Source organism: Pterocles gutturalis, unplaced genomic scaffold (assembly GCF_000699245.1).
Source record: "Pterocles gutturalis isolate BGI_N339 unplaced genomic scaffold, ASM69924v1 scaffold1961, whole genome shotgun sequence".
Classification (NCBI taxonomy): Eukaryota; Metazoa; Chordata; class Aves; order Pterocliformes; family Pteroclidae; genus Pterocles; species Pterocles gutturalis.
The window spans coordinates 23574-38105 of record NW_010102673.1 but is presented as its reverse complement, the minus strand read 5'-3'; the positions used below and the strand labels follow the sequence as shown (position 1 = coordinate 38105).

General features: G+C 42.8%; 1 protein-coding gene across 1 annotated transcript in view; it reads right to left on the bottom strand.

The window, feature by feature from the left end:
- Positions 1–4098: 4098 nt before the first annotated feature.
- USP37 (ubiquitin specific peptidase 37) overlaps positions 4099–14532 on the bottom strand; it is a 33508-nt gene continuing 23074 nt past the window's right edge. Inside the window, exons 17-23 of the mRNA XM_010086357.1 lie at positions 13735–13987; positions 11116–11282; positions 9252–9312; positions 6945–7060; positions 5618–5687; positions 5098–5236; positions 4099–4297 (exon numbers count right to left, since the gene is read on the bottom strand). Of these exons, the coding sequence (XP_010084659.1) occupies positions 4210–4297; positions 5098–5236; positions 5618–5687; positions 6945–7060; positions 9252–9312; positions 11116–11282; positions 13735–13987 (894 nt within the window). The 3' untranslated portion in view covers positions 4099–4209. The remainder of the gene's footprint in view (positions 4298–5097; positions 5237–5617; positions 5688–6944; positions 7061–9251; positions 9313–11115; positions 11283–13734; positions 13988–14532) is intronic.

Sequence of the window (14532 nt, the reverse complement as noted above, 5' to 3'; positions counted from 1 at the left end):
GGCAGGAGCCGGGGACGCCCCTGCTCATTATTTTTATTAAATAAAATATATTTGGAGAGTGGGGCTGTGTCTTCCCCCCAGGGCTCAGCCCTGTTGTGGGGCTTCTTCGGCAAAGAGATGGCACGCAAGGAGACGTGGGGCTGGGCTGGGCACCGAGGCAGAACAGGGAAGAACCCTCACCTCCTTCTCCTCCAGATCCTTCACCTCCACTGCATTCAGGGGCAGGGCACAAAATGCCCACCACCCTGGGCACCCCCAGAGAGCCTGGGCTCCCCCATTCCACCCCAGTAGCTGCAGCTCCGGGCTAAAGGTCTGGTATACAGCTGGAGCCACTCCCTCCGTTATCGCATGAACCTCAACAACCACTTGTGGTACCAAAGGTAAAAAGCAACAAGCCACAGGCTGAGGGGATGGCATCTGTGGGGGGACAGCACCCACCAGGGACTGAGAAGGGAGGAGGGCATCTCCCTCCTGCTCAGCATCTATTGGGGACCCAGAGAGGGGCTGGGGTGTCCCCTGCAGAGGTCGTCTCCAGCAGGTGGGTCGGGATTTGCATGTGCTGGGAGGCACTGAACACACACATGATGTTAATGGGCAAAGTCCCAATGGCAGACGCAGGGGAGAGGTGTGGTGCCCATCATCTGCGCCATTCAACAGGCAGCAGTCCAGGCAGCGTGGAAATAAGATCTCAAACCAAGAGAGGATTAATAAAGAGGTTTTAATTTCACAAAAATCTATCTACACATCATTTAAAAAGGGGCAGGGAGAACCCAAGAGCAAAAACTGTAAAGAATACAGAGGAACAGGTCTGCTAAAACACAGAAAACTGCTGCTCCACATCAACAGTGTAAGGAACTGGAAAGTCGGGGTGCAGGCAGAAACCAGCAGTGGCCACCCCACGGCAGGAAAGACTGGAATCCAGCAGCATAGCTACACGGACACCAGCTGCCAGGGGTCCCGCACCCCTTTTTCTCTCTTTGGTGGGTGATTAAAGGGATAATTAGCTCAATCAAAAAGAAAACAAAGCAGACAAGTTATTCCCAGCCCCCCCAGCCCAGAGCACAGTGATGCCCACGTGCCCCACGCCTGGGTGAACTGCAGCAGGAAGCGCTGGGCTGGCCATCAGCCCTTCCTCGGGACCTGGGACAGGAAGGAAGATGCACAGCTGATGGTTATCCATGCTGCACAGGAGGTGGAAGGCAATGCCATGGCTGCAGGTGACGTAGAGCCCTGTTCCTCCTCCAGCTCAGCTCCTCAGCAGCTGCTGCGTCCATAGAGAAACCAGTCCTTGCTTTGCAAAGGCTCTTTGTGCAGCCCTGCTGGCCGGGGCTCCCCAGGGACCCACACACACAAGCTCCAGTTCATTGACACAAATGGTTTTGCACCTCTTGGAGTAGGGGAGTAAATCAAGACCAAATTATCGCAGTCAAATGACGAAGGGGCAAGGGGAACAGCAAGATGGGAGTTCCTTGCATTTATATGCTGAATCACACTTGGAGTACACTAAGCTGATTCAGGAGCAGGTAAATGTTTAACTGTGACTCTGTATATCTGAGGAAGAGCCCGCACGCATTCTGGGACCCCAACTCAACTTCTCTGCCTACCTATGCCCCAGGATGGGTATCCCACCTGGAAGGGACAACCTTTCTGAAGTTGCTGCTGTGACAGTAAGTGGTGGGACAGTTACAGCTGGTGTGCAGCACACTCCTTGAGGATTACACACCCATCTTCCTCCCCGCTGCTCTCAGAGAGGGAGAATGCTGGCTTCTGCAAGGAAGGGGCTCCAGGGACACTCCTACCAGGGTGAAGGTGCAACTGAGCTGTCATATGCCAAACAAAAAAGCTTAAATTAATTAAGTCTGCAAATTCTTAATGGCTAGAATAATAAGCAAGAACTTTTCATAAAACAAGGAACACTGGTTCCAAGCATCAGCTTTCGCACCTTGATCCAAAAAACCCCTGGTTTTAAACAAAAGTTACTGCACTGAAAAGTTGGGCAATGTTTGCTTTTATTATAAATTAACTGGAGTGCAGCGCCTTGCAAAAACAACCTTGCCACCCAAAAAAGCAAAGCTGACTTCTGATACTACAGGAGTGCCGGTTATTTACAGCACTAGCATAAGATGCTCTGGGGGAAAACAGATTTGCCCTCTGGACGGAGCAGTCCCTTCATCACATTCGCAGGGGCGATCAGTTCAAAGGACAACTCCTGCATCACCGCCTCTTCCCATCACCCAGAATTCTACTGAAATTAGTATCAACAATAGAAAAGTATAATGATTTGTAATAAATTAACATATACGCCCACTCGGGCTGCATCTTACAAGATAAACGCTCTGTCATGTTTACAACCAAACGTTTGCTCCTAGCTCAGAAACCATAAAGATGTCACGCTGACCAGGTCCACCAGGCTCATCTGGCACAGGGATGGAAGGTCAGTCAGTCCTTTCACCATGCTGGGGTCCCCTGAAGTGCTTGGCTTGGGGAGGACCACCAATGGCGGTCACTCACTGCTGCACACAGAGGTGAGAAGAGGCTACTGAGGCAGCATCCCCACACCAGCCTGCCAGGATAAACTCTTGGGTGGAAGCATCCATGGAAGAGGTGCCTGTTGTCTCCCATATCGATGGTTTCGTCTGCTTTGCTTCAGCTGATTTATTCCTGAGCAACTCTTAACAATAGTTTAAAAAACCCAGAAATTACCTCAACAGCAAAAAAAAGCTGTTTTTTTGTTTTGGTTTTTTTTTTTAAAAAATGAGTTTTCCACCTCTAAAACTCAAGCTGAAAAAATCAGAACTAGAGGCCAAAACAAGAGCAACTACTCTGCTTAACAGCAACAACTTCTCTGAAATGGGTAAATGTCAGCAAAAGGAAACACCTGCCCCTGCTAACTAAGTACGAAGGTGCTGAAAAAATGAAGTCACTAGGCTTTTCCCCCCATGCTGAAACAAGCTATAAAAGGAGCATCATGTCTCTAAATCCAATAAAACACAACACTTCTTCCTAACTGTGTTCTGTTAATGCTGAATGTGGGCTTTCCGAAAGCTTTCCACCTGGTTTAGTTTCACAGTTCGAGCGCTCTGCACCCCTCAGAAAGGAGAACAGAGGCATAGCTGCAGTAAAAACCCTCTTACCCTGGGATACGAGAAGACGAAGGCAAAACCATGGTTCGATCAAAGAGCAGTTCAAGTGACAAATGCTATTCTGCAGACCCTGCCCTTTCCCCACCGTTCCTGTTTCACAATGGCCCAGGCCTGCACTGAAAGGGTAACGCTTTCTTTCCCTCCCAGAAGATGACAAGTGGCTGTTGCTCACCTCCTGCTGCTGTTCTCAGCCTGCTCCAGGTGCTCACCTACGCCCGGAGTTACATCAAGGCAGCCCTAAGCTATACAACTTCAGTGCAAAATACTGCACGCCCAAAGAGAGGCCTCTCCTCTCAAACGGTACTTATGCAACAATCTCATGAAGAAAATGCAATCAAATAATAGAACTCATAAAACAAAAGAAATCACATGTATAATCTCACATCTAAATGAGGATGACAGTGAATGGTGTAAAACGATGACAAAGCTGCCACCAGGTATGCAATACATTCCACAGCACCGACAGTTTGTTTCCTGAACCACACGTAAATAACGGAGCTCTTACAAACCCATGAATGTCAAAACACATCAGCTTGAGTGATTCCAAAACACCTGTTAGTGAGATGACCGGCAAGAGTGCACTCAGCGATCTGGGTTTCCAGTGAATATTACTAACACAACACACGCCAGGTTACAGAGTGTATTGCTTAAATTGCTCTTGGAGAAAAAAAAAAGAAAAAAAAAAGGCCAAGTGATATGTAAATCTTCACCACTCACATCTCACAGGTGAATGGGCTTTTAGAAGAGTCTCTTTTTGCACTATTTTTTTAAAATCAGTTTATGAGCAGCTGTAGTCTTGTGGCTTGATGCAACTCTTTAAGGCTCCATGCTGACAAAATTATTTGAGGAACAATAAAAACTTCACCACAGGAGGATTGCTCTGGGATGTCAATGTTTAAACGTGTGGTTCAGGCCCAGGACTTGCACAGATGGTTCGACAAACTGAGCGTCCCATATTTCTACCTCTTGTCTCTTGTTTTGGCCCTGAGCTGTTTGTTACTCCTGCGTGTCTGGCACAAGTTCATAATCTTCCTTGTTCCTCAGGAGGAACAAGGTGTTTTACTCTTCACAGAGGCTGACGAACTGATCTTCCTACTTCCATGCTAAGTGGCTGTGCATTTTTTTCTGTTTCTACTAACTCATCGAAGATATCCCTAGAACAGAGAGAAAGACCAATAGTGAAACTTAGGTAAAACAATAAATTGCTTCATAAGGCAGCCCTGGATTTCATCCACAAACTCAAGCATCACAGATCCTGGCAGAGAAAGAATGTTATCTGGCATCTCTAAGCAAGGCTCCTTGAATCCCTCAACACTTTTTTTTTAATTTATTACAATGACTAAGGTCAGCGGTAAGCCTCAGAGAACAGTAACAATAGTGAAAATAACTCCTGGCTGGTAAAAGGATCAGAAGTAACACAGGACAGTCTGTAGATGACGTAATATCTTTTATTAGAGCAACTAGTAAAGACAGAAGACAGGGTCAAACTGAGGGACAAAACCCCTTCTTCAGTTCCATGTGCCTGAAAAGATATCCCTTCTGCCTACAAAGCCCATCTTGCCAGTGTCCCAAGATGACCATGGCTGCAACAACACAACCTTGAGGAGCAGGGATAAGGGCATTTACAAATATTGCGGCACTTAAGGGAAAAACCCAAGCTCCATTATGATTCCTAGTGCAACAAATGCATAGCTGAGACACCGAATCCCCTTCTTAAAAGATGATTTAGTACATCTTGTTAAAACCCTGTGTAGTAGTGATGTATAATTCCATGCCTCTGAACTCAGAGCACTTCAATTTTGTCATTTTTCAATATAATTCTGACTATGATTTCTTCTGATAAATACATGGAGATACTTTTAATCCCAGCACAGAGGACTAGCAGAAGAAGAGAAGTCCACTTCCTCACAAACAGAAGATAATTACTAGCACCAAAATTCCCCAAGACACCTACTTGTGCATGTAGAAGAAGATGTAGCCGCTTCGGTCTCTGTCACACTGAACGGTGGCCTCTAGAGTTCTAGACACTTCCAGGTCATTGTAGGTGAACCAGGACTGCTTCTTGATATCGTAGACATCGCTGATATAATGACCTTGAAAACAGAGAATGCACCTTTCTTTTCATGCTGCAATTCAACCAGCAAGCTGGTTAGCTAGATACCCTGGTCCAGCAACCTATGTCAGACAAATGCTAGAAAACCCTTAAGATCCTGGTTCCTCCATCCTTCCTGGTCAATGAGCTGGTAACAAGCACAAGCAATTCTACGGACCCCATAAGCAGTACATTGTCCACATGCCACAGTTAGGCATCATTACATCCTCAAAACCTGCTCCCTCACCAGCAAGCCACAATGGAAGACTTGCTTTGCTACCGGAATTCTTCTCTGCAAATAATCCTGATAAGGTAATTCTGTATTGCACATTTTTTTTTTAACCTAGAAAAGACACGAAGAATAAAATATGATATGTTTTACCTGAAGATGATGTGCTTCCGATATGGCTGACGATGCTGATGAGACGATAGGAGTGAGGAAGCTCTCCTGTCTGAAAAAGTAGTTCAATTAAAGCTTTTATGCATTCACTTTTGTTCCACAAAGATTATGGACAAGATGATTTATACCAGAGATACCACGTTTGGCTACTGTATTCAAAGCTGCAACCCAGTCAAGGATTACGGAAACAGACACCCTGGTTTAGACCAAACAAGGAGTCCTTCCAGAAGTAGGAAGAAGCCTCCCATCTTATTTAATCTTTCATCAAGCCAATGAACATGCAAAGGAGCCACTCTGACCTCAGAACAGATGCTGACATGAGCTCTACACTGCAAAGTTTTCTAAACAACCATTTCCTGAGCAACTTCCACTGATGTCAGAATTAATCCACCAAATAAACACAGAAAAGCCAAAGGGGACACCACGCTTACTTCTGAAATATCAAAGAAATATCTTTGACAATGGTACACACATTTAACAGCTAACAACCGGACATGAAGCCCAGATCCTCTCGTCCTGCACCTGTAATGCCAGCAGACAATGCCCTCTTTGCATGCAGGAAACATGCTGTGTCTATTCACTGACAATAAAACCAAACAACACTAATTGGCTTTGGACAATTATTTTTTAATCCTCTCTGACCAGGAAATGCTACTGATAAGATTCACTGACAATACTCTTAAAATGTAACTCTTGGCTTAAGGGTAAGGAAATTGGTCAATAACTGTAAGAAAATAATAACTGCTCAAAGAAACTACAATTATTTAACCTTTTCCACTCTACACAATACTCCTTCCACTTGAAGCAAGCAGGCAACTTGCACAACACTGCTGTGTGGAGTCTGAGCGTGCCAGCGGCTGGCAGCACAGCCTAGGTTACAGTTACATTTCACCTAATGGGAATAAGATCTTGCCCCAACTTCTCAGTTCTGGTGGTGCAGGATCTAGAAGCCCATGGCATTGCAACTGAAGTACCCCAATGACTGAAGTCCTCTCTTTCTGCAAGCAAAAATTTCAGGCCTATTGCTTCACATGCACTGGAACATTTCTGGTATAAAATTACCGTTTCCTTTTTACCATTATCCACATCTTAGAGAAACTCAGAGGGTCTCTGTAACTGGTTTGGTTTTTTTGTTTTTTTTTTTAATTAACCCAACAGGACAGACTCTTAAGAATGTAAATTTTCTATGTTTTCACTTTTGAACATAAAAGACCATTCTAGACTCTAGACCTGCTCTGTAAAACTACCTCCAACGCTAAACTGATGGTAAAGAAGGAGTATGTTTCACATTTGGCTTTTGAAATCACACCTCAGCATTTCTTTTCAGCTCTTCTGCTTCAGCTTCTGAATACTCCATGTCAAGAACATCCTCATTCCCAGAGTCTTCATCAGAACCAACACTGTCCAGGAGAGAGCTGTTAAACTCTAAAGAGCATGGAAACAACGATATTGCATGAGAAGCCGTGGCGCACACAGGAATTCACAACAGGTTGAGATATATCTACCCACATAAACAAGCACAATAAAATGCTAATGTTTCAAGCTTCCTTTCCAAGGAAAGCAGGAGATACTGGAATTTCCAAATAAAAATCTCTCTCCCTTCCCCTACTTGCCAGAAGAGTAGCTAAGAAAAGTATCTTGGATTACAGAATTAATTTTAGCACCATCTCTCTCACATTTTTACAGCAGGGCACTATGGCAATGACAGCTGGGCAACAAAAGAGCATTTAAACACCCAGTTCGCTCCAGAGCACTGGTCACCCACAGCCAGAACCAAGAATAAAAGAAGTACAGCCAGTCTAGTCAGTGAACTGCAAGTTTCTGCAACAAGAAGCTATGAATTACAGTTTTTACTGTAAGTTGCATTAACAGAGTGCATTTTTGAATTAAAACTGGCATCAAAGTGCTACTGCTGGCAGCAGGCATATTTTCATTGTTTTCAGTGGTAAGAAGGCTGCTCACTGCAGGAGCTTCCAGTTTGCTTGGCTGAGCAAAACGCAGGCAGCTTTCTGTAAAGAGCTGGAAGGCACCACTGCTCCCTGTACATGCTGTTCCAAACTTCCTGGGATTCTACAGCTACCCGACTAATTTAAGATTTTGTACAGTACTCATTAGGAGAAGTAGCCATGCTTTCACCAGCTAAATTAAAGCTATGGAGTGCTAGGTGGATGAGAAGTTGATATTAACAGGACACTCCTCAGGAGATTTTTTTTTTTTTTTTTTTGAGACTATCTTGCCAGTTATGATGAAGATGCTTTGCCAAAGAAATTCTCATAGTGCTTGTCCTGTTAAATCATCCGATGCTGCATTAGTATAATCCTCTTGGGACGTTTACAGATGAACCCCTTCAACTGAGAATATTTTACTGCTGGTTTCCACACTTATTTGGGCTGTTGTAAGCTAGACTACAGCCAAGAAACACAGTCACTTAAGGCAGGTCTCTGCATGAAGCACTTGCCACAGGTATTGCTAAATGCCACTTCACCAACGGTCCTTGGATGACTAGTGGTTCTTTGCAGCACCACTGGGAACCTTTCTAAAACAAATACTGCCAGATATACACTCAACATTATTAGCATCTCCTTGAACAGCTCCTGGTTGATGCCTTACAAATGACACGGTAGCAAGCTGAGAAGCACAAGGCAATGCTCATGTTTAAGTCAAGCGACTGCAAATCAGGAGGAGGAAGGATTTCTAGTGCTGAACTCTTCCCAGCCACAAACCAAGGAAGACCTGAGAGGGACTGCACACTCAGCCTGCCAGAGCTCATCATGGGACAGGACTCAGGCTGAGGGGACATGTAAGCAGAATTCAGCTTCTCTTCAGAAGCAGACACAGGTTCACCCAGTAATAACTGAGGGCCTTTAAAGGTGCCAGAGAAGCTATGAGTATCTTAACACAATACCTTATTACCCCTCCCTCTCCCTCTTTGGAGCAGGAATTTTCTCTCAGTTATGCTTTGCCCTGCCAGACTGTATGAAATCACTCGCACGCCAGCCTCACACAAATGTTAAACAGTGCCTGAGGCTCACCACACTGTCTGGATTTGGAAAAGAAAGATAGTGTATTCTGGGTTTCTTTTTTCACCCCTAACAGCTCTACCTTGCAGTGAGGTCTATCTCCCTCCTATGCTGTATCAGACAGAGCATTTATTCATTTTCCTCAGCAAGGCCAGCACATTCAATAATCAGCACTAAAATATCAACGCAAGTAAGAAATAATCCTTATGCTCTGACTAGATCCATTAGCATGCCAGCTTCTGCTGGGAACAAAAAATTTCAAGGACCATTTTGCTATACATAAAAATACATTAGTTACATATATTTAATATTATACAAATACAATATCACATATTGAAGTATATATTTGTTTACATATAGAAATGCAATGAAAAACTCAAGAGACTGAAATAAGTAATTTTTCTTATTTTTTCCTGGCATTTGCTTTCACAACCAAAAGCAAGAAAAGCTGACCTGAGCAAAGCCAAACACAACAAAGCACACACCAAAGAGCACGAAATCCCAGCTGCCTTACAGACACTCAGGAGCTGCACTCATACCCACAGATCTATTTTCCCTCAAAAGCAACATTCTGGAAGAACTTAAATGAGCTTCACCTTGTAGACTTAATTCCGTGGCTCGTTTAAGGTCATCGTCCTCTTTTTGTTCTCGTGCCTCCTGATGGGAAGAGAACAAAACTTAGCTCATTGTGACACTTTCACTGTTTAAAATTCTTGTGGTGCTCTTTTTCCATTGAAACTGTGCTGCTCTGGTTTCTACAACAAACCTGACATTGTAAATTAAAGGTTCTGTGTGAAGAAATGTTTGCAACCAGCGAGAGTCCAATGTTCCCGTGCAACAGAACCTGGGACAAACCTTCATTAAGGCTCATCAAAGCTCCTGAAGTTTGGTATGCAGCAGAGCAAGTCTCCAGTAACACCGCTTTCTCTGGATCATTAATTTGAAAAGCATCTGAATGAATTTGCAACCCTTCGCTAAGGAAAACTGTCACTTACACACAAAGCTCCTCACTTTGGCAAAATTCAGACTTCTGCCCAGAACCAGCTGAGGACAAAATTGTTAAATCCTGACAGATTTTATCATCTTGAAGACATTGAAAGTAGAGACAGTGGTTCTATGTAACAGGTGTAATTCACAGAGGCAGAATGCAAAAAAGACACCACTGAACAGCCAGGTATTAAAAATATTACCATGAACAAGTAGCAAAGAAAACCTCAAGTCAACAAACCCTTCTGATCTTTGGATAATATCACGTCCCTGTTCCTCCCACCACTCTGGAAAGCTCAGAGCTACAGGAAGACAGTCAATAATATTTAATGAGCTGGCTTCTTAATTCAGGGTTTGAATGCTTTCAGTGCACCTGAACGCAGAACCCTAACTACGTATTTCAAATCAAGAAAACCACAGCTACTGCATTTCCATGCCTGAATCATTAGAATAGCAGATTTTTGCTTCAGAACTGTAACAGAACACTCAAAGGGCAGTTTTACATTATTAGCATGAGGCCTTTTATCTCACTATTTCTAAAGCATTTGGGAATCTTTGTTAAACTACTCAGCATCGCTGAATCAAAGCTACATCTGGCATGGAACATACCAAACAGCACCTCATAATGAGTAATGGGAGAGAAAAATCCAAGAGCCATGGAAACATCAGATCTCATAAGGAAAACCATGACAGCTTTAGTATTAATAGAGAGCAGACAAGGGCACCTATTTAAAGAAAGACCTGGCTTAGCACTTGCTTCACTCTCAGTGGCTCAGTTAAACTTGTAGTAATCAGTTACAGGTCTTGAAATTCAAGTGGAATACGGATCGTTAGCATACAAGGCGAGATCTCAGTTCTTTCCAAGTCTAATTTAAAGGACTTGTTTTAGATTAAATTATCTGGGATTCTTTTTCCAATTTACTAACAGGGAAGGATCACATAAATGCTCAGTTCGTATATTCTTCACTAAGCATCCCCTACTTGCCAGAAACAAGGTACTGGGAAAGACAGATCTTTAACCTGATCTGGCATGGTCGTTTTTAGCCCTTGCTTTGAAACCTGCTTCTTTCACTTTGATTCTTGACATGACACACTGCAAGAAGCAACTGCCAGGGAAGCTAAAGGTGGGCTTGGTTCTCAGTGACAGACAGTAAGAGTTTAGTGTAGATTACAATCATGTTTGTATAATGTTCCAAGCCAGTGTACAAACGTGCACAGAAAGCTTTGAGAAATCTGCAGGTCTGATGTGATATATGGTTTCCAAAGTATATCTAAAACGTGCCCAGATGTATCCAGTGCTGTCACTCTACTGACACTGGAGCTAGGAGAAACCCAAACCTTTTTTCATCTGGTTCTCTCAAAAAAAACAGCAGAATCTCTTTGCAGTTACTGCCTGAACACAAGCTTTTCCTTTAGCCATCAGGTTTCCAGTGTTGGGCAAGACAACTCAAGGTAGCAAATTTCATTTCTTACTTGCTCTTGAAGGCTTTGAGCCAATGCCTGCTGAAGTTCTTGTTCTTCCCTCTCCCTCTCCATATCATACTGCTGCAGCCAGTCAACCTCCCCCTGGGAGCCTTCCGGAGTTTTGTTTTCCTTATTCTCATCAAAATCCTTAGTTATCTCGGTGAAATTGGCAGGACCTAAGGAATGAGAAAGTACAGTTATTCTTTCCTGGGTCTTCTGTGTGTTACCGGCTAAATCCTCTTTAAATTACCACAATCCTTGCAGCACAGTGACATCTATTGACAGGGAGAGATCACCAGCCATAAAAAAAATCCCACACAAGGAGTCCCATGGAAAAAGCTCCAAAGCACAGTCTTATACTTATTTTAACAGGTGTAAGACAAACCATTTGATAAATCCCTGAACCTGTTCTCTTCTCGCCTTTTGTGTTCACTCAGAGATAGCAATTTTAACGAGGAAGATGTCACACACCACTAGGTTTCTGCAGCCATGAAGCTGACACTTGAATTTCTCTAAAAGGAGCCATGGATTATAAAAATTTGCATTGCTTATTATACCTCGGAGGACTACAGATGAAGCCACAATTAAAGCCAAATCATATGTAAGACAGAGGGAAGCACAGATCTCAAGCGCTGTTTAAATTTGTCAACTTTTGCTTCAAGTAAGAGCCTCACTCATGAACACTACCTACAGCTTTAAAAGCACAAGATGATTATAACTTTTCAGTTCACCTTTAAAGTAACACTGTGGCAGAAGTATTTTACGAAACTTCTGGAGTGAAAATTCATTCAAGCACTGCATACATCTCCTACAGCTGCAGGACACTTTGATTCTCCCATTTGATTGCAGGTGAGAGAGAGTCAGGACCTGCTCCAACAGCTATCATGCAGCAATATGTGAATATTTATAGTTTTGCCCTATGCAGACTTCAACATCTGCTCATTAGTTATCAGCAAGGAGTTTAGAAAGGAGTCTCAGTATCTGCGACCTCTTAAACCCAAGACTGCCAGAACTAGAACTCTAATCCATCAGTCTAATCCTCTTAAGGTGAAAAACACAACAGAATTTATTATATGACCTTTGAAAACTTCCAATGTAAGAAGTACTCACTCGACTCACAACTGTTATTTGAGGATCATGAAGCAGAAAAGACATCTTCTCTCACATCTAAATTAGCCTTTTTTGAAAGCACCACAAATGATTCAGTGTTTACAAAAATATTTACTACTAGAGGTAACAAGAAATGGACCAAGTCAAATCCATCATGTTTAGAATCATCTTGTCTGATATAGCAAAGCATCCCCTGCAACTAAGTTTCCTTTAAATGGAACACAGGATTGTGATCTCATGGTGAGTTACATCCAACTGCCATAACTGGTAACTCAACATACACAGGTACATGTCATCGGAATGCCAAACTCTATGCTTTGAGTAGTTCTTGAGCTTTTTGGTCATACACAGTCAAATACAGAAAGCTGAATGCAACGTTGAGTGTTTAACTGCTTCCTCAATCAGAAAATACAGAAACTTTTGTTAAACACATACTTTTTGCTTAAGTTTCAGAACAGAGTCTTCAAATAATTACATTATACTTTCCAAAGAAAACCTGGAGAGAGATACGTTTCTGTGGCCACACTCACAACCCTCCCTCACACAACCATAAGCAACATTTAGTGTATATAAAGGAGGGCACGAACACGGCTGACCACACACTTAGTTCTCTTATACACTGCCTTCCAACATGAAAGCTGACAAGAGTTGTCCGTTGAAACAAGTGTGATTTTTGGTAATAGAGTGGGGGTTTTTGTTGCTAATATTTACCCTCCTGGCTCTTAGAGGAAAAGGAAAGCATATTGTTGGACTGTTTTTCCAGGCTAGTGGAATTAAAAATCTGACTGAAAGCATGTAGCACACAACAAATGATAAACACTTAAATTCTCTTCAGCTGAGTAAAGGAAGACGCTCAATTTCCCCACACTGAGATGAAACAGGCTCTTTCCTGTACTTAACTTTACTTAACTGTATTTCTGAGTCAGAGGCCGTAATTCACATGCCGAGTCTCTTATGCTCAAGGGTCTACTCCCACATTAAAAAGTAGTAGAAAAAAATTACAGAGATAGAGCTAAATTCATTAGTAACTAGTGATAAAATAACTGCATTTATGAAAGCGCTCTAGTCTTACACACCCCAGACATCACTTTTGCACACCAGCAGTGTGAACACTGCTACCATGCTGCCCAAGCTGCAGCAGCTACAGAAATTAAAATACTTTCTGATTATGGAAGATTAAATTCCAGACACTGCCAAATCTTAGTAAATTGAATTGTCTGGTACAGGAACCAGTGGAAGCATGTGTTAATCACCAGACAAAAAAAATGGAAGTTAACTCAGAAGATTACCTTTCTTTTATCAGAGAGGTGACAGACATACAAGAAAATATGTTTTCACAGTTCAATGAATTAAACACTTTATACACAGGGAAACTGTAACAAAACTCTGAGGAAGTCGGGCAGTTTCAGCAGTGTACTTGCATCCAGATTCTGACACCATATGTTATTACTAACCTGCTGCTATCAGTAACCTGCTTTAGGTTGGTACAGTCCAATTAAGATGGTTACTTTGCCTTACCTGAGTCTAATGCTGCTTTGGGTTTCTCCATCTCCATAGATTCCAGGTTTTCTGGCAATTCCTGAATTTCGTCGTCTCCAAAACCAGTGTCAGGGCTGCTTGTGGGCTTATCTTCATCATGGCTCAGAGACAGAGAAGCTTCCCTTTTGCTAATCTCTAAGACAGCTGCTAGCAGCTCATCTTCACTCATCCCATCAAAACCAGCATTACCCAGCTCAGGTTTATCACCCTCCATTTTACTTCTTTTTGAACCCTAGAGATGAATGGAGTTTTAATTAAGTGCTTGAATAAACAGGTATACAACATTAGCTTTACATTTCTGTGGAGATCTTTCATTTTATTAACCCCGGGGAGTGGGAGCTTGGCTCTGTCAACACTAAACAGATAGTTATATTAGACTCAATGGAAAGACAACCTTTGTAGCTACACTCACTCCAAAGAATAATATTTAAATATAAACTACAACCAGTTTTCACAGGCCCTGTGGATTAACATACACAAGCTAACTCTTCCTTCTCCTTCCTTTCCTTCAACATGTGTTCCACCTTTAGGTTCTGATGAATCCTCCAGCCTCTGGCAAATCAGTGCTGAGGCACAAGTAGTGAAATTGCAAGTTTGTTAAGAAAGGCTGAAGCAGCAACGTGAGAGTAATCGAACTTGAACACAGGGAGATGGAAGAATAGGAACTGAAATCAGGCTGGTACGAAGAGCAATTAAAATCAGGTTTGGTGCTTCAAACTTGCCATACAAAATACTGGGGGCTGGGCAGGTCTCTGCAAACCAAGTAAGAAAAGTTAA